At 41.8% G+C, this 20,274-nt stretch overlaps 1 protein-coding gene across 1 annotated transcript in view; it reads left to right on the top strand.

Annotated features, from left to right (window-relative positions):
* The first annotated feature begins 2,343 nt into the window (after positions 1 to 2,343).
* The window catches only part of gpm6bb (glycoprotein M6Bb), a 222,420-nt gene continuing 204,489 nt past the window's right edge, over positions 2,344 to 20,274 (top strand). Inside the window, exon 1 of the mRNA XM_070893910.1 lies at positions 2,344 to 2,531. Coding sequence (XP_070750011.1) covers positions 2,528 to 2,531 — 4 coding nt within the window. The 5' untranslated portion in view covers positions 2,344 to 2,527. The remainder of the gene's footprint in view (positions 2,532 to 20,274) is intronic.

The raw sequence follows: 20,274 nt of genomic DNA, 5'->3' as shown, positions 1-20,274 counted from the left end.
ACCAGAAAACTATAAACGAGTTAATCTAACATCAGTTGTGGGCAAACTCTTAGAATACTTAGAATGCATGTGTTAATCAAGGACAGCCAGCATGGATAAAGGGAAATCCTGTTTGCTGAACTGAATTTTTTGAAGAGGTGATTGAGCAGATAAAGTGAATGCATAAGATGTGATGCATATAGAATTTTAGAAGGCGTTTGATTTGATGTTTCACAAGAGACTTGTTAGAAAAGTTCAGGCGTATGGTACAAGAGGAAATGTAGTAGTGTGTATAAAAAGTTGGTTGACTGAAAGGATACAAAGAACGAGGGAAAATGGCCATTGCTGCGATTGGAAAAGGTTGGAAGTGGTGTACCCCAGGGGCTGGTGCTGGGTCCGCTTTTACTCTTGGTATTTATGGGTGATTTGGACTTGGATATAAAGAGTACAAACTCAAAATTTTCTGTTGACACAAAAGTAGGGGGCGTGGCAACCGGTGAGGATGGCTGTAAAAGACTTCAGGAAGATGTAGGCAGGTTAGTGGAATGGGCAGACTGGTGGAAGATGCAGTTTTATGTGTATGTGTGATGTAATATATTTTGGGAGGGAAAACAAGAAATGGGAATATACAGTCAAGGAAAGATGCTGGATGAACAGAGCCACTATGGGTTCAAATACATAATTGTCTGAAAGTATCAGTGCATGTAGATAAATCTGTAACAAAAAGCACAATAGCATTTTGGGTTTTTGAGGAAAGAAGTAATGATAAATTCGTACCAAACAATAGTTAAGCCATATTTAAATTGACTACCTCTTTGACCAAGCTTATGATCACTGTCCTAATGTCTCCTACAAGGCTCGATGTAGGTTTTTGTCTGATTACACTCCTGTGACGCGCCTTGGAACATTTTATTATGTTAAAGGCGGTGTATAAATGCAAGTTGTTGTTGTTGATTCACCAGAATGATACCAGGGATGGAAACAATAGTTATGAGTAGAGACTTAAGATACCAGGAATATTTCCACTAAAGGAGAGAAGGCTAAGAGGAGATTAAGCAAAGATTTTTAAAATTAAATAGAGTTTTGATAGAATCAATAGAGAAGGGTTGTTTCCTGCGATTGAGGAATGATGGGGGGTCATCAATTTAAAATTGTCACCAAGAGAATGAGGAGAGAGGTTAAGAGAAATGTCTTCCTTCGGCAGGTTATTGGAGCATAGAATACATTGCCACAAAGATGGTTGAGGCAGAGACCATTGCATCTTTTAAGGGAAAATTGGATATATATTTGAAGCAGAGAAAAATGCAGGTCTATGAGGAGAGTGCGGGACCGTGGGATTAGTTTTAGATTACTCGAGCAAAGAGCCTGCAGAGAAAAAATGTATCAAGTGGTCTTCTCCTGTGTTGTAAACTTCTGTAGTTTTATGATTCTAGAAAGTATTAATGGGAAGCAGAGAAGTATAGGTATGGGCTAGAAATTCATCTCGAGAGGGTGCAGGAAATGGGCAGTATCGGACTGGCCGCCTGTTATATGCAGTGCCTGATACTCAGATCCGTTGCAGTCAATGGAGCTGAATATCAGGCGCTGCATATAATGGGCGGCCAATCCTATACCGCCCGTTTTGTGCACCCGCCCAAGACGAATTTCTGGGTCGTAGAGTTTGATGGAGCATAGACGTTTTCTGCAGTACAGTGTGAGGAACTGGGAGACGCAAATCCGAGGTTTTGCCGTGTCACCACTGGTGGGAGAGTGTAATTATAGTGTCATAAGTTTATACTATAAAGATAGACATAGAAATCTATAATTAAAAAGTTGATAAAAAAGTATGACAAAAACATAGCAACAGGAAGTAAGTTTTTGTAGACAGGAATGTGTGTAAATATATTTTAAATGTATTAAACATTCATTTAGTAGAAACCATGCAACCTTTGGGCTTTTGTTGTCTGCAGTTTTATGTCCAATTTTGCCAGCATTCCTGAAACCGTAAGGCTGGGGGTGGGTAGAAGTCTTTGAGGCAAAACTGTAATATATATTTGCATCATAAATCCCATTTTAAGCATCTAAAACTGGCTACATAGAGACTAATCTCCAATAGCACAGCTTATTTATTGCTAAACATCCCAAAAGGTTTAGAGTCTTTTTAAAAAATCATTATCTATGTTTAGTGCAACTCTCTTGAGTGGCATCTAGCATTTGACAGCAGTCCTTGCCCCTTGCTATGCTGGGCACCCTGAGTGGAATTTTTATTTCTCGGAAAAATATTTTGTTCATTCACGTTTGGGTTAGTTTCCCTGGTAATACCCCCCCCACCCCCTCCCTCCCCTTCAATAGTTGGCTGGGCTCTTGTTGACTTTGTTTAATCCTTCTCTTCAGCGGGGCGCCTGACGTCAGCCGGTCTTTCTTTCTGTGTGAGTTCCCCGAGCTCAGACACGCAGCCCCGGCAGAGAGGGAGAGAGGAGGAGGAGAAGAAGCTCAGCAAGCAGCAAGCAGAAGGAGCAGGAGCCGGGACACCACCTTCCGCCAACCTCGCCTTTGCAAGCTCACCAAGATGGGTAAGTGCACACGCACAGACAGGGGGGCCACTTTCACAGATTGCTTCTCCCCGCTTTGTGTGTGTGTGCGCAAAAGCGCTGAAGTTTGCAGTCAGGAAGCTTCCCCTCTCTCAGCTTGTCAAAAAATCTGAGCTGGAAAAGCAAAGCTGCTTTTGTTGCAAATAAAACGGTTGTGAGAGACCGTTACCCGGGATTTTTTTTAAGTTGCAAAAAAATCATAACGTGATTGTAATGTAATTTTATGTTGCTACCACCCCATCCCGGTCTTTGTGCAGCCGAAGTTTTCGTTTATTTGAAAAGTTTGCCTCTCCCTGGGGATGGTGCTGAGTGTGAAGTAACATCTGGGACTGTGGAATAGACCGGGGGCAGAGAGCACTGCACAGCCCAGCACACAGTTCAATTTCCACTCAAATCCTGGCTGGATTCATGCAAGGGCTGAAAGTATTTCTAGCTGACTCTGCCTGTATTATAACGTGGGATAAATGAGTCAGGCGGACTGGAATAAATTTACTGGCTGATTTGTCTGCACAAAGTGCTTTTGAAAATTATTTTGAATTTAAAGGGTCTTTTATCAAACTCAACTCAATTCACAGGGCCAGGTTCCAGATCAGGGAGTTGAAAAAAATACTTTGACATGCTTTTGACCAAACTCATTGAAAATCTAAAAGCAAAAGTATTTTTTTAGTGTTTTTAATCACGCGAAGCAGAGTGCTGATCTGTAACAGTTGTGACAGAGCAAGATATGGTTTGATAGAGTTGTGTCTGGCAAGATAATCTTGGATTTTATACTTACTGTGTGCTGATTTTAATAAAAATTTCATTCAGAGCAACAGAAATCTGCCTGAATGCACGACTGATGTTTGAATTATCAAGTGGCTTTGTATGAACATATTTGTAGGCTGGCTCTCTGGATTTTTTGGGGGTGTACTAATGAATTTATTACTTACTTGACAGAAACCATATGATTCCCTTGCCCGCTGTTCTGTGTTCAGTTTTTTTTCAGTTAAGCTGCAATGATTTTAGGGGCCTCACTGTGGCCACCAGCCCCTTAAACTGCCCCTTGCAGCAGTACAATATTGCCAGCGCAGTGCTGTCAGTGGGTTCGGTTTATGATTGATTGATACTGTTGCTTTCCTGATAATGTATTTAATGCTCAGCTGTAAGAGTTCCTCAAAATTGATGATGTGCAGTCTGTTTGGAGGGTGGGAGGGAATGGATTGGCATGAAGCAAATACCCTGGGGTATGGAAGTAGCTGTCGAATTTGACTTAAACTTCTGAAACATTATTGGTGGTGTGTAACTTTAATGAGGTATGGGTATTTCTCTAAAATAGGAATTTGAAAGGGGGAAAGAGGAGGCAGAGATTGATTTCTTTGCTCCAGGCCATCACCAGTTTCTTAATAGGCTTGATTTCATAGACCGTTACAGCACAGGAGGGGGCCATTCGGCCCATCGTGCCTTTGCTAGCTCTTTGAAAGAGCGATCCAATTGGTCCCGCTCTCCTGCTCTTTCCCCATGGCCCTGTAATGTTTTCCTTTTCAAGTATATATCCAATTCCCTTTTGAAAGTTACTATTGAATCTGCTTCCAGCACCCTATCAGGCAGTGCATTCCAGATCATAATAACTCGCTATGAAAAAAAAAATTCTCCGTCTCCCCTCAATTCCTTTTGCCAATGATTTTAAATCCGTGTCCTCTGGTTGCCGACTCTCCTGCCAGTGGAAACCATTTTTCCTTATTTACACCACCGAAACCCGTCATAATTTTGAACACCTCTATTAAATCTATTTAGTAAAGTGTGAGAGATTGATGTCAGATTGGATTTCATAAGTGGCAGATGTTAAAAGAATAACATTATTTTAGATAATGTCAGATTTCAGTAAGTTTTTTTCTTTCCCATTTGTTCTGCTGACTGTCCCTGTCCTCTTCTCTCCCGAGATGTTGACTCTTTTGCTGAGCTATAATTCCACTTGGTGCTGGGAACCCTCCAGCGCCTGAGCAAGGGACCATTCTTTTCAACAGCTCCATTAAGAGACCCAATAAAAAATTTTACAATTATGAGGGTTTTCGAAAGGTAAATAGGGAAAATCTGTTTCAATTGGTCGGCGAGCCAGTAACTCGTAGGCATATAAATTCAAGATCATCACCAAGAGAATGAGGGGAGAGGTTAGAAGGAAAACATTATGCGAGGGTTGTTAGGATGTGGAATGTCCTACCAGGAACAGTGCTAGAAGCAGAATCGCTTTTAAAAGGGAAGTGGATATAATTATTTGGCAAAAGAAAAAATATAAAGGGAGGAATGGGGCTAAGCGGATAGCTCTTTCAGAGAGCTGGCACAGGCATGATGGGCTGAAATGCCTCATTTCTGTCCTGTAAAGTTTGATGATTCTTTAATTTCCTAAGTATGAACCTGACCGGATGTGTCAGCTAACTATTCAACCACATGTGGCATCACAGCTAAGCTGAATCCATCCCTTCCCTAATGCCCACACGTGCACTTCCAGCTGTGAGAACACTGACTGATTTTCCACACCATAGCCCAGGTACACTAAGACCAATTGTTGCATGTTGCCACTCCAGCTGATTCAGCGAACATTGGGAATTGAAGCCGGGACCTTCCTTGTCTGGATGGCTCGGCTATACGTTGAGTAAACTTACTGACACATCGGGGAGTGAGATTATGATTTTGATGTAGAACATGCAGTGTGGGTTGGTAATGAACAAAAGAGCATCATGGATTTCAAAGAACAGATATTCTGCCTATTGTGGTGGTGATGGGGAGAAACATGATCAAATGAAGAATTTATTGATGTGTTTCTGCATTTGTGCTCCGTTAACTCAGAAGAAGGTCTCATGTTAGTGACTCTGTTGTGTAAACAGCTGCTAGGAGGCCTGTCCTTTGATCTCTGTCCTCTTATTTTCTGTAGCGAAACATTTCCCTCTGAACGGCCCAGCCAAGATCAGGAACTGGAGGAGTGGGAACTTGTGCAGTGGTGAACACAGCACTTCCCTCTCTGTGCCGTAGCACCTTGACCGATCAACACGCTGCAAATCAGTCCTCCTTTCAGATTTATTGACCGAAAGCACAATCAGGTCACATTCCAGCCAGAGGGCCAGTCAATCGAAGTTGTTTGTGGCTGGCTTAATGAGTGGGATCAGTAAATGAGGGAATATGTGTATATAACCAAAGGTTTGATAAATACATAATCGAGGGCTGTGGGATACCACATAGTGGACTGACATGATAATTCACTTGCAGCCTAGTTGGTCGTTAGTTTGAGCCAGTACTTCAAGTGGGATGTAGACCACACCTCACAGCACCTCATTCCAAATTCAGCTTGTACTATGTTACATAATTGACTGAGAGTGCATCCACACTGTAGCTGTAGTATCAGTGCAAAACAGTGAACATGCAGTCCAAATCCAGAGTCAGGCTTGAAGAGGAATGGGATTGCCCAGAGAAAGTTTGCACTGATTTGCTTCAGAGTCGGTTCAAGCCTAGGGAACTGACGTGCATCCCGAAGATACAGCATTGGTTTGAAGCTGAGACTGTTTTGCTAACCTGGTAGTGTGGTTGTTCTATAAAATGGTGTAAGATCTACATTTTAATGTTAAGTTGGACCCAAGTTGATACGTAGATTGTAGGCAGGTCACCATCAAGCCTTTTGGTTCCTTACAGTGCCGTCTGCTTTCAATTATGATGTAATCTCCGTGAGATACCAATAGTATTTCATAGGGGTAACATCATCACTTGTGCTACGAATACAGGATATGCAGCTGTCATTTGGGGCCAAATTTATATCTTGCGCTCATTTTTCTAATGCTTGATTTTCCATTCCTCCGTTGTAGTCATCACTGGTTGGGTGTCTGGCCGGCTAGATGATCAGTGCCACTCTGGAGCTAGCTGTTAGGAGGTGCACGAGAGAAGCCTGTGGTGGCTTAATTTTCAACCTTCCCTGTAGGGCTGTATCCACCTTCCGCACACTGCCCGTGAATATGATTCTTATGCTATAAGAATGACCAATTGCTTGTTGCCGTGTATTTGAAAAATATTGCATTACCTGGGCTTTCCACTAACTTTTAGGAAGTCTTGTATTGACAGCGGAATTTTCTACATTGAAATTTGGCTAAATGCTTAGAAACTGGCCTTGACAATTTTTCACGAAGGCCTATCTATATTGATCGCCTAATTCCTTGTCTTTGCAGCTGACAACTGTGTGTGGTGTTTATCCAGTGGTTCTTTTTATCTGTGGTTTTTGTGGGTTGGAAGATCTATGTGTGATGTGTAGCTCAACAGACCAGAATTGTGTTATTAAGATAAAAATGCTAGTTGTATTAAGCAGGTTTACATAATGATAAACTCGATTATCATAAACTCGGCTATTTGCTGTATATCTATTTCAGATATAATGAAGCCATTGCAGGAATTACAATAGAAACGTTACTGTAAAGCCAAGGAGCTGTCATCAGGTTGAGTGCCTAATGGCCTGCCATTGTTCATATAACAGCATCAGCATTATTCTGGCTTTTCATTTGTTCCATCCAAGTCCTGCACGATCATTCATTCGTTCATTTGTAGTTTTGAAAAATTTTTGTGGAATTGTTTTTTTAACGCATTTGCTAACTAGTACTATTGCTGGCAGCTAAACCTAAGCCGATGGAAACGCCTTTAAATAATGTTTTTGGTCATGCACTTAGTGCAATGATGAAGGACAGGGTCACATGCCGAAGCCATGGTTTGTGGCCAACTGAACAAAGAACAATGCCTAGTTTGCAACTTAAGTCAGAAAAGTATGTGGTAGCTCAAGGACTGCAGTAACATTTCACACCATCACAATAAAATTAGTTTGGGTTTTATTGTTAGTTAATTGAGCTTCAATGGAAGAAATGTTCAGTTGCCTTGTTTGACTTAAAACCATTAAGCAGATATATTAACTACTAGAAATAGACAAAACTGTTTTTGTTCCCTTAGTACACTATTATTTTTTTAAACTGTAAACATTACTGTGAAAATCTTGAGCTGTGGGCTGAAAGTGCAAATACTCTTTAAAGAAACTGAACTTATATATGACTATTTTCAATTGCTGGTGACATCTCTGTTTTATCTGGCATAGACTATGAATTTCAGAGTGCTCGGCCCTTTTGTGTAGCCGGACTGTGGCCCCTGCAGGCAAATGTGTACTTTCTTGCAATCTAGGGCTGAGATGGCTTTCTCCAAAAGATGACTAAAGCTGGTGGAGAGTGGCAACAATTTTCTTACTGTTTTTAACGGCATTGTTTTAGATTTTAAAAGTTGATTTCTTGATAAAACCTCCGTTTGACAAAATTGGTAAGTCTTTTAGTCGATCACGGTGCAAATTCTTTAACGTGCAATGTTTTGTTTATTGAGGATCGTTTTTACTTTGACAGCAAAGTCGCTCCAGTTTCTTTGTACTTCTTTGTTTAAAGATAAATGTGTGAAAAGCAGTTGTCACAGGCAACAGAAAGAATATGGAGGGAAATGTTTGTAGAGCTTATACGACACAATGTTTCTGAGGTGAAGAACATCTGTCTACTTCATGGAGTCAACAAGGACCTGAAAGAGGTTGTAAGTTTGAGTATTTTAATAACGACGTAGATTTTTAACATAGGACTTATCATTCCGGTGCAGTGCAGCACATCATAATGCTTTCTTTTGGAGTGCAATGGCTGATGAAATGTTAAGTTGAATAAAATCATATGTTACTTATTTCTCTCAACTGGAACCAAACATTTGCTGGTGATAACAAATGATTCCTTCCCCATTGGTGACAATTCCCTCTATAGTGTGCTTCTGGCGGTGGGTGGGGGCCAAGGAATAAAAACATTATTGTTTATATTGTCAGCCGTGGCTCATTTGGTAGCACACTTGCCTTTGGATCAGAAGGTGGTGGGTTCAAGTCCCACTCCAGGGACTTGAGCACATAATTAAGGTTGGCACTCCAGTGGAGTGCTGCACTGTTGGAGGTGCTGTCTTTTGGATGAGACGTACACCAAGACCCCACCTGCTCTCAGGTGGATGTAAAAGGTCCCATGGCATTATTTCGAAGAAGAGCAGGGGAGTTATCCCTGGTGTCCTGGCCAATATTCATTCCTCAATCAACATAACAAAAACAGATTATCTGGTCGTTATCAGATTGCTGTTTGTGGGAGCTTGCTGTGCGCAAATTGGCTGTCACATTTCTCACATTACAACAGTAACCACACTCCAAAAGTATTTTATTGACTGTAAAATGCTTTGAGATGTCTGGTCATCGTGAAAGACACTATATAAATGTAAATCTTTCTTTATATAGCATCCAGGCATCACCAACAGCATTGACTAACTTTTTATGAGGGTATGCTAGCTTCCATAAGAGACTAATCTTTTTATTCTTCTTCCTCAATTTCAACCCCCTGGTCTTTCTCACTGATTTCTTGTGCTTCCCACAGTGGTGCACATCTGAGTGTTTTCTGGGAGGTGTACAAAGGTAACCTGGTGGTGACTGCTCATTTGGCTTTCTGGGGTTGCGGCTGAGTTCAGCCGGTTGGCAAATGGGGTCTCAAACCCATTGGTGCTCCTGTACTCAGTGCAGCAACTAACAGCGTTCTGCTTCACTTCCCCCATAAGGCCTTGTCCCAGCATTGGTGTTAAGATAACCTTGCTAATGTCATAGTAGAGGCACTACACTGCTGTTTCCAATAGCATAAGGCATTAAAAACATCTGTCCTGAGAGAATGGCATTTATTGCAAGAAATGCGAATCTCAATCTGGCGATTGATCTCTTAACGACCAGATAATCTGTTTTTGTTATGTTGATTGAGGAATGAATATTGGCCAGGACACCAGGGATAACTCCCCTGCTCTTCTTCGAAATAATGCCATGGGACCTTTTACATCCACCTGAGAGCAGGTGGGGTCTTGGTGTACGTCTCATCCAAAAGACAGCACCTCCAACAGTGCAGCACTCCACTGGAGTGCCAACCTTAATTATGTGCTCAAGTCTCTGGAGTGGGACTTGAACCCACCACCTTCTGATCCAAAGGCAAGTGTGCTACCAAATGAGCCACGGCTGACAATATAAACAATAATGTTTTTAGCAGAATGTTGGTCCATTCCTGGTGCTATAGCACTTCTGTAATGGCAGTGCCTCCACATCTAAATAGTCATCAAGTAGCATGAATATTGCATGTGCCACAGATGTATAATGATGGTGTTATATCATTGATCACCAGATCACTAATAACAGTAGCCCTAAACCCATTTCTAATAACAATAACAGAACTTAGTCCACTGTGTAGTTGTTCCCGTAATAGAGAAATTAAATCAAATGCCCATTAGGTAATCTGTCCCAGAGAGCACAGGGCAGTGCGATACGTTGTGCTGTAAGCTTCCTTGGTTCTAAAACCTATTGTGCTTCTTGTAATGAAGTGTAACGAGGAGTAACCAGTCTATAAGTATTTCCTAATATTGACTGGAATGTCCACCTTTTCACAGTCTTGGTTAAAATAATAAAATTTGCGATTCATTACTGTCATTTTTTTCCCAAGTACATTGAAAGATGAAGCAGATGTCTTGGCAACGGGGAGGGGAAATGCAGCTGTATGGGTTAAAACTGGATACGTGTAGCGTCCTGGCACAATATTAGCTGAAGGTCAACTTTAAGAAACCTTTTTTGTCTACTTGTCCAGCTGTATTTTTCAATACAGTGGAACTTTGTTTATCTTAAACCGTAGGGATTAAGACTATTTCCAAGTAGTGCATTATTATGACAAAAAAAAGGAAACAAAAGAAATAAAAGATGCGATGATTGTTGAGCCAAAATATTTGGCCTTATCGAGCTTTTCAACATAGGTTCTGGTATATTGGAACTCCAACAGGCACAAATTGTCATTTGCATTTTACACATGATTCTGACCAAAGAGGCCTAGTTAAATAGTGGCACAAAATGGAGCCTCCCAGCACTGTGCCGTGGCACAATGGGATCAATTCCCCACATCGCTGAATTTTGAATCTCTGCTGTGCAGCCATAAAGAAGCTGTAGCTTTAGCACAGAAATCTTCCCATGGCGTTGGTGGGAAGGAAAAGCCAGAAAGAAAGCTGGCAGTATTTGAGTAGGTCAATTGCAGAATGCATGTAGAGTGGGGAGATTGGGGACTTCAAGGGTCAGTGGACAAATAGGTAGTAATCAGTGACAACATTCCTTCCTCATCCTCCAGCCTGATGGGAGACGGCCCGGCTTCGAGCTGCCACACCATCTCTGGTGTCAGCTTTTAGATGTGAGGTGTGCAGAAGGTGATCACACATGGGGACTCATTAACCGCCCCACCTGCAGCTGCAGAGCAGTTGAGGATGCTGCACATCTACTTACTGGCTGCTGGTCTACCAGAAGGACTCCACCATGCTAATCTTGATCTAACTAAAGCATGCATGATATCTACTCGAGGCCCTCGACACTTTTGACATCTTTGACACTTTTGACTTGTAGTTTATTTCCTTACTTTATTTTACTACTCGTGCGTTCACAAAAATATATAATGTGCAGGATGGAATGGTAGCTTATTTGCACGGCTATATTCCCAATTCCCCCAAGAAAATACACAGGACTTTTATTGTCCTTATAAGATATAAAAATTAGATCAATATCAATATGAGGCTCTGAAAAAAATCAATGGGTTTTGCGCAAGAAAAAAGTTGTATTTTAACTAACCCCAGGTCTCTCCTATCACAGAAAGCTATAGATACAAAGCTCTCTGGTTTCTCTGCTGAGTTAGTTGGTCGGTTAAGGTAGACACACTGGAGCTGGCTTTGGGGTCCTCTGCACCGTGCTGAGCGAAATCGGCCATCATTCCAGTATTTTATTGCTATCCAGTGCTGTGTGTATCTGGACATCATGCGAGGCTGTGATGCTCTCATGGTAGAATAATCTGGCGGTGCTTACACGTGAATAATGGGCACTTGGGCGAGGCACCAGAGGACACCTGGTACCTGTTCGGCCATCCCGCAGCTTCTGGACAAGGGGGTGGTTAAAAGGGAAAGCAAAATTGGCAGTAAAGTGCCGATTATTTTAAAAAGCTCTTCTGGGAATCTTTTATTGTTATGAATTTGTTTGCACTTCTTGACAGTAACATTTCTGTAAAATCCATTCTAGTTGCAAAATGTATTTTTTCTTGAGAAAACTGAAGCTTACTAATGTGGGAGATTATTGGGTAACTATAGCCCAGCTGTTGCATTTTGGAGTTATGTTTTCTGCACTAGATCGACCAGGATGAAAAGAATGACCTCAAACTAGACTGGCTAATCAAAGTACTTAGCTGGGGCCCATGTGAGTATGTGAGGAGCGTGTTAAAGTTTGGTAACAATTTGTATATACTGGGGTTGCACATATGTGGATTGAACTGTTTGACATTGGGGAGACATTTGTGGCAAAGGAAGTAAAAATCCCTTTTAAATCCTCCATTATTCAACAGTCAATGGCCCAGTCCCTTCTGCAGATTTGTAATCGGTGGGAAACTACTGGGAAAGGTTTAGAATGATGAATAGAAATGTCAGACTTTTTGACCTGCAACAAAACAGACATACACACACATGCACGGTCTCATAAGTCTATTAGGATTAAGATACTGTAATGATATCTTCTATGGCACACATTTTGCTCCAATCTTTTTAATGTGTACTTTGAATATGTGACACCCATGCAAAATGTGCAAGTATTTTTTTGCCCTATAGGATGCACTTGAGAAGAACCATCATATGTGAATAGCCATATTGTTTCATCGGTTATACCAGTGGAGCGATTCCTTCACTGGGACCTCCAGTGAGCTAGTTTCCTCTATGTAAGAGAGTTCACTTGGGGAATAGTACACATCAGAAAACTTTAATTAGCCAAATATTTGCAGTTGAACAACCAGTCCCAGTGTGTAGAGCAGCGAATGACTAGGGTAGTTGTACATAACATATGTTACCTATATAGTCCTGGGAAAATGTGGTTTGAGTTATCTCCCCATATTACACCAAGCATGGCATTCCAAGATTACGAATTGCAACAGAGTGTTGGTGCACTGTACTGTATTGTAACATACTCTATGAAATTCTATTCATGTACAGCACAATCGGTGATGTACTACCATTTAAAAATGTATTAAGAATTTTTTCATTCTAATTGATCAACTGGAAGTATCATCACTTTGTTCTTTGGTTGTTGCCGATAGCCTGCTATTCGAAAGGGGGTGCAGGAACAGAGAGACCTGGGGGTATATGTGCACAAATCGTTGAAGGTGGCAGGGCAGGTTGAGAAAGAGGTTTTAAAAAAGCATTTGGAATCCTGGGCTTCACGAATAGAGGCATAGAGCACAAAAGCAAGGAAGTTATGATGAACTTTTTAAAACAGCAGCTCAGCCTCAACTGGAGTTTTGTGTCCAATTCTGGGCACCTCACTTTAGAAAGGATGTGAAGGTCTTAGAGAGGGTGCAAAAAAGATTTAGAAGAATGGTTCCAAAGGATGAGCAACTTCAGTTACGTGGATAGACTGGAGAAGCTGGGGTTGTTCTCCTTAGAGCAGAGATGGTTGAAAGATCTGATAAAGGTGTTCAAAATCATGAGGAGCCTAGACTGAGTAGATAGAGAGAAACTGTTCCCATTGGTGGAAGGGTTGAGAACCAGAGGACATAGATTTAAGGTGATTGGCAGAAGAACCAAAGGCAACTTGAGGGAAAACATTTTTATGAAGCGAGTGGTTAGGATCTGGAATTCAACAGGCTGAATGGCCTCCTTCCGTGCTGTGACCACTATGCTTCTGTGTTTATTTTTATGACTGCTAAGAAGCTCATGAAGCCCAGTTACTATTGATAGCCAAGTAGATTATCCCTCAAGAGCATTGGATGTAATTGGAAGATGCTTATTGCCTGCTAAGGAGCAGTACAACAAGCTTTCTTATTAATTTGGAATTTTAGGCAATTTTAAGTGTTACCATCTATTTAATAACAATTCTCAGTCTGAGGAATATACATTATGGAGAAGGAGGAAGGAATTTGCGTGAAAAAGAGAGAGCTTGGTGTAAAACAAAGTGAAGAGCTCTTTTATATCTGACAAGTGGATCTCCTGTGGCACAGCTCCAGGATTTATATGGATTGGGATTTTATCTCTGACCCTCTGCTGCTCGTTACTATTTAATTCTGTGCAGAGTATGATGATGGGGCCAAATTAGTGATATAATGGCGAATTTTTTTTGAATGGGAGGATAGGACAGGAGTTATCAAAATGGGTTAAACCTCGACCCTGGACTGGATGGTGTTCAGTCATTGTTGCCTCTGGGGCATTTAGGCATTGCTGCAATATGCATGGCACAGAGAGAAATTGAACATTGAAAGCTGAGGCACAGTATCAGGGCTGGACTTGGGGCTAGAATGAGATGTGAGTCGGGGCTGGGAGGAAATGATGAGGTTAGTGAGATAGTAGGTGACGCCTGGGCCTTGGAGGTACAAAGCAGGGAATTAAGACCAGAAGGGACTTTTTAAAAATTAGTTCCAGGATGTGGGCGTCGCTGGTAAGGTCAGCATTTATTACCCGTCGCGAATTGCCCTTGAGAAGGTGGTGGTGAGCCGCCTTCTTGAACCGCTGTAGTCCTTGTGGTGAAGGTACTCCCACAGTGCTGTTAGGGAGGGAGTTCCAGGATTTTGACTCAGTGACGATAAAGGAATGGCAATATATTTCCAAGTCAGGATGGTGCACAACTTGGAGGGGAACTTGCAGGTGATGATGCTCCCATGCGCCTACTGCTTTTGTCCTTCTAGGTGATAGAGGTCGCGGGTTTGGGAGGTGCTGCCGGAGAAGGCCTGGCGAGTTGCTACAGTGCATCGTATAGATGGTACACACTGCAGCCACGGTGCGCCGTGGTGAAGAAAGTGAATGTTGGTGGTGGATGAGGTGCCAATCAAGCGGGATGGTGTCGAGCTTCTTGAGTGTTGTTGGAGCTGCACTCATCCAGGCAAGTGGAGAGTATTCCATCACACTCCTGACTTGTGCCTTATAGATGGTGGAGAGGCTTTGGCGAGTCAGGAAATGAGACACTTGCCGCAGAATACCCAGCCTCTGATCTGCTCTTGTTGCCACAGTACTTATGGTCCAGTTAAGTTTCTGGTCAATGGTGACTCCCAAGATGTTGATGGTGGGGGATTCAGCAATTGTAATGCCGTTGAATATCAAGGGTAGGTGGTTAGACTCTTGCTTGTTGGTCATTGCCTGGAACTTTTGTGGCGTGAATATTACTTGCCATTTATCAACCTAAGTCTGAATGTCATTCACGTCTTGCTGCATGTGGACATGGACTGCTTCATTTTCTGAGGAGTTGCGAATGGAACTGAACACTGTGCAATATCAGCGAACATCCCCACTTCTGATCTTATGATGGAGGGATGGTCATTGATGAAGCAGCTGAAGATAGTTGGGCCTAGGACACTGCCCTGAAGAACTTATTCAGTGATGTCTTGGGGCTGGGATGATTGACCTTCAATAGCTGGAGGGGCATGGCAGGATTTAAGGCCGGATATGCCTCAAAGTTGTCCTTTCCTCATCGTCAACAACAACAGAGCAAAGGCAACTTGTTTATTTATTATTTCTTCTTGCACTTTTCTCCTGCCAAACCACCCCCATCTTGACGTGCAGCCGACAGGTTCTGGAACCAGCACCAACATCCCCAGGAGCAGAACTGCAATGGATGGTGGTCCATCCCTGTGGATTTCTTCACAGATTTCCAGAAACTTGTGCACGGAATCTAGTACTCCACCCTCTCAGGTGGATGTAAAAGATTCCATTACATTATTTTGAAGACGAGCAGAGGAGTTCTCCCCGATGTCCTGACCAATATTTATCCCTCAAAAACCAGCAAAAACAGATTATCTAGTCATTATCAGGTTACTGTTGGTGGGAGCCTGCTGTGTACAAATTTGCTGCTCTGTTTCTTACATTACAATTATGACTACACATCAAAAGTACTTAATTGGCTGTAAAACGTTAGGAATGTCCTGAGGCATTGAAAGGCGCTATTTAAATGCGAGTTATTTCTTCTTTCCATATTTCCTGCAAATGCTCCCTTTCCAAGTCTTTGCAGCTCACTGCACCTTTGCTATATTCATGCACCAGATCACACTCATCAAGGCAGCTATGAGAGTCCTACAAAGATGCTGGTTATTGGAAGTGTGTTTACACAGAGTTTCTCTGTCACAGGAGGTGGAGCAATTGTTTGTTCTGTCAGAGAATGTTCTCGTGAAGGAAAAGCATGTGATAATTCCAAACCAAACTACAAAACACAGAAAGTCTTGTTGTACCACCTACAAACTTCTTCAGATGTTCAATGTGGATTGAATAAAATCTTTGTTTAAAAATTATAGTGCATTGTTGGCCCACACTTGTTACCGGTTATGTTCTAGGAAAATAGATATGTCAGCACAAAAATTCTATATTTATACATCTGTAATGTGCTTGTCTAAAATGTAGTATATTGATCAACATGATGCAATTTATAACCATTTTAAAGCAAATTGCCAACATTTTATTTTTCATTATACTTATTCTAAAAACTGTTAATTTATGGACCAGCAATTAGGAACTAGCAACGTAGCTGACCTACTCTTAATAGTGGAATTACTATTACACAGGGCAACATCAGTTTCTGTGTCACAACAGTCTCATCGTCAAATAATGTGATACAATATTGCTACTTCTCAACTTCTTTCAATTCATAACATTTACGAATGATAGAACTTCAAAAGAATTGAAGGTAGCAGGACAGTTGATAAAGCTATTTCACAAAAAAGCATACAGGATCCTTGACTTTATAAATAGAGGCCTAGAGTACAAAGCAAGGAAGTTTGCTAATCCTTCATAAATCACTGTTAAGCCTCAGCTGGAGTATTGTGTCCAGTTCTGGGCACCAAACGTTCAAGGCTTCAGAGAGGATGCAGTGGAGATTTATCTGAATGGTACCAGTGATAAGGGACTTAAGTTATCTGGAGATACTGGAGAAGTTGAGGGTGTTCTCCTTAGAGCAGAGTAGGTTAAGGGGAGATTTAACAGAGTTGTTCAAAATTATGACAGGTTTTGATAAAGTAGATGGGGCAAAAATATTTCCACTGGCAGGCGGGGTCAGTAACCAGAGGACACAAAAATTTAAGATTGCAAAGTGCTGAGGAACAGAGGAACCTGAGGGTGTGCATTAACCACAAAAAGTTAGTATGCAGGTACAGCAAGTAATCAGGTAGGCAAATGGAATGTTGGCCTTTATTGCAAGGGGGGTAGAGTATAAAAGCAGAGAAGTCCTGCTACAACTGTACAGGGTATTGGTGAGGCAACACCTAGAGTACTGCGCACAGTTTTGGTCTCCGTATTTAAGGAAGGATATACTTGCATTGGAGGCTGTTCAGAGAAGGTCCACGAGGTTGATTCCGAAGATGAGGGGGTTGACTTATGAGGATAGGTTGAGTAGGTTGGGCCTATACACTTTGGAGTTCAGAAGAATGAGAGGTGATCTTATTGAAGCTTACAAGATAATGAGGGGGCTCGACAAGGTGGATGCAGAGAGGATATTTCCACTCATAGGGGAAACTAAAACTAGGGGACATAATCTTAGAATAAGGGCCGCCCATATAAAACTGAGATAAGGAGAAATTTCTTCTCTGAGGGTTGTAAATCTATGGAATTCTCTGCCCCAGAGAGCAGTGGAGGCTGGGTCATTGAATATATTTAAGACAGAGATAGACAGATTTTTGAGCGATAAGGGAGTAAAGGATTATGGGGAGCGGGCAGGGAAGTGGAGCTGAGTCCATGATCAGATCAGCCATGATCTTATTGAATGGCGGAGCAGGCTCGAGGGGCTAAATGACCTACTCTTGCTTCTATTTCATACGTTCTTACGTTCTTAAGATAATTGACAAAAGAACCAAGGGAAGATGAGGAGAAATTTTTTTGCAGCGAGTTGTTATGATCTGGAATGCAGTGTCTGACAGGGTGGTGGAAGCAGATTCAATAGTAACTTTCAGAAGAAAGTTGGAATATAGACTTGGAAAGGAAAAATGTGCAGAGCTGTGGGGAAAGAGCAGGGGAGTGGGACTAATTGGATAGCTCATTCAAAGAGCTTCAACAGGCACAATGGGCCAGATGGCCTCCTTCCGTGCTGCATCATTCTATGAATCTATGAATGTAGTTCCTCTTTAATCTCTAAACCGATTCCTAGGAGCTTTAACAAGTTGACTCTAACTTTTTTAGTTCCCCAGCTCCTCTCCTGAAGGTATGACTCTATAAACGATAGCCTTCCTTCCAGTTCTTCATCAAACTGGCCTCTACTCGTGGCTTAGTTAAACACGAGGGCAGAATCTCAAGGCATCTTCGGGAGCTCTGGTCCCGATCAGTTATCAATTGCCAAGCAATTTTACAGTGTTGAGGCAGGTTTCCCTGCTTTTGCCGGGAGTGCTACTTTTGTCTCTGGGCATCTAGGGTAGCTACAGAGTGGGGGAGGGGGGGGGGCGGGAGAGGGCGTGGGAGGATCTTAAAAGAAACTATTAAAATCGTTGGGCTGGGCAATTCAGCTCTCTTTGGGAGACTTTAGAAATCAAATCTCCCTTTGCTATAGCAACACTGGATGCCAAGAATGCACCTGCATTTCTTGTGCCAGGGTTGCTAAGGCACAAATGAGGTGGAAATATTTTGGACGACATGCTCCCATCATTTGTGTTTGATATAACGTGGGGGCTGAATTATTATATGCCTGTTGTCACCTCCGGGGGAAAATGCCAGAAGTAGTAGCAGGGAGCTGGCGAAATGGCTCCTGAAGAATTTCCCGCTCCATTCTACCAGAGTTGCATTGGGAAGCCAGCATAACTCGAGCGAAAAATGTTTCTGAAGGCACTTCATCCCTTGGGTGCAGGGCACTTCTCAGTCCTGTCTTCATCTGACATCTTGCTGTTGGATAGCGATCAGTTGCAGGAACCGTGACCAGTTCTTCCCTTCCCGGCGTGCTGAGACCAAATGTAGGATTCTTGCTGGCACTGACAGAGATCAGCTAACTCAGCACAGACTAGGTTTTAACTCGGCAGCTTCATATTTTTGAGGTTCAGCCAACCATTGCCTTAACCACCTTAAGTTTTATCTTCACTCCTTACGCTGACCTACCTTAGTCATGGGAGGAGCCCTGGTTGCCTGTTTAATGGAGCTTTCCCAAAAAAGCTTGAAGTTTAATGACAATGATGAAATTGGAGTGATTTATAAAGTATTGAATGCTTTAGTATGTGAAATAGAAGCTTGGTCCTGAGATTTATATAAAAGTTATTTTCAACATTGAATTTGTGAAAAGGAAGTTTGCATTTCTCACAGCGAATATTATACAGTGAGAATCCCATAAATGAACTGATTTTTGTACTTCATAATATTCATTCAATAACCTGTGAACTTTTTTTTTGCTTAAGGCCTATTACAGCTGCCCTCCAAAGGGTTAAACAGCTCCTCAGACGTGTCAACATGAGCATTTAAGGACAGGAGATGATTGGCATAGTGCAAAAAAATCATTTTTCTTACAAGTGCCTGGGATCAGTTTATTTGTACTTGATGCTGAATTGTCCTATGAAGAAACTGGTAAAATAAATTGGTTAGGACTTATGAAAAATTCAACCCAGACTCCTTTCCCTCCTCCCTCCTCCTCCTCCTCCCCCCCGCCCCCACCTCCCCACCTTCCCCTCCACTAGCACTCACCGACTACAAGAACTGCTTCATTTTTATTTGGCTAGATTGTAGGGAAAATGTTAGTTGTCAAGTTGCTTTTGTTCAATTACACTTTGCACTCCCCGATTCATAAAAGAAAACAAAAGTTTTTGTGGCAATCAGCAGGAAGTTAATGAAAGCCTTAAATAAAGCTCATTTGTATGTGGAAGCAGTGTCTCAAGCTTTTAGAAATGGAGTTCTATTGAAAGGGTGTTTTGTTGATGTGGATGAATAGCTCTGGTGTGCAGTGCAATGTCCCTCTAATGGTCCTGGTAACAGGAAAAATTTTCTTAACTAATCTTACCAAACTGCAACTTGTATTCTAATCCGGGTGGCTTGAGCTCGGTCGTCCTGGAAACAATTTAACTGTATCTGACTTTAAGCGAAAATAAAATCTTTGCTGGAAAGATTTTGATTCTTTCAAGGCAACTGTGGTCTAGTGTAAAAGGATAGAGCCTGGCACAACCCTTAAGAGGTCATTCTGTTTCTAACAGACAGCTCTTTGTACAATGGCAGTCGGTTAGTGCGGGTAGTTCGATAAAACTTTTCAGTTAACCTATTGCACAAAAAGTCTTTTAAATCACATTAGTCTTGTATACCTGAATGTTAATTCAAAGTACCTTTCGGTTACTATTTAGTGAAATAACTGGTGGATATTATACTACATGGACATGTTGCAATATTAATATCCTCACTACAAACATTTAAATGATCTTGTTGCTTGAATGTGCTTGTATGCATGAACAATCTGGAGAAATACATCCTTTATACCTAGAATGTATTTGTACCTGCTTCTAACCTTCTTTCGCAAACATCTATGTTTCTTATCATCTTTAGCAGCGGCAGTTCTTTACTTTAACGTAACATAACTCTTTTCTCCCCCTCCAGCTGTATTTTTTTCTTCACTTGGTTAAGTTTGTGAGAAGCTTGTCTCTGATCCTGTCACTTGAACTGTAGTGGATTTTGTTATGATCCATAACATCTGTCTGCTCCATTT

Source organism: Pristiophorus japonicus, chromosome 11 (genome assembly GCF_044704955.1).
Source record: "Pristiophorus japonicus isolate sPriJap1 chromosome 11, sPriJap1.hap1, whole genome shotgun sequence".
NCBI lineage: Eukaryota > Metazoa > Chordata > Chondrichthyes > Pristiophoridae > Pristiophorus > Pristiophorus japonicus.
Note: the sequence above shows the minus strand (reverse complement) of the source record. Positions and strands in the feature narration are given on the sequence as shown.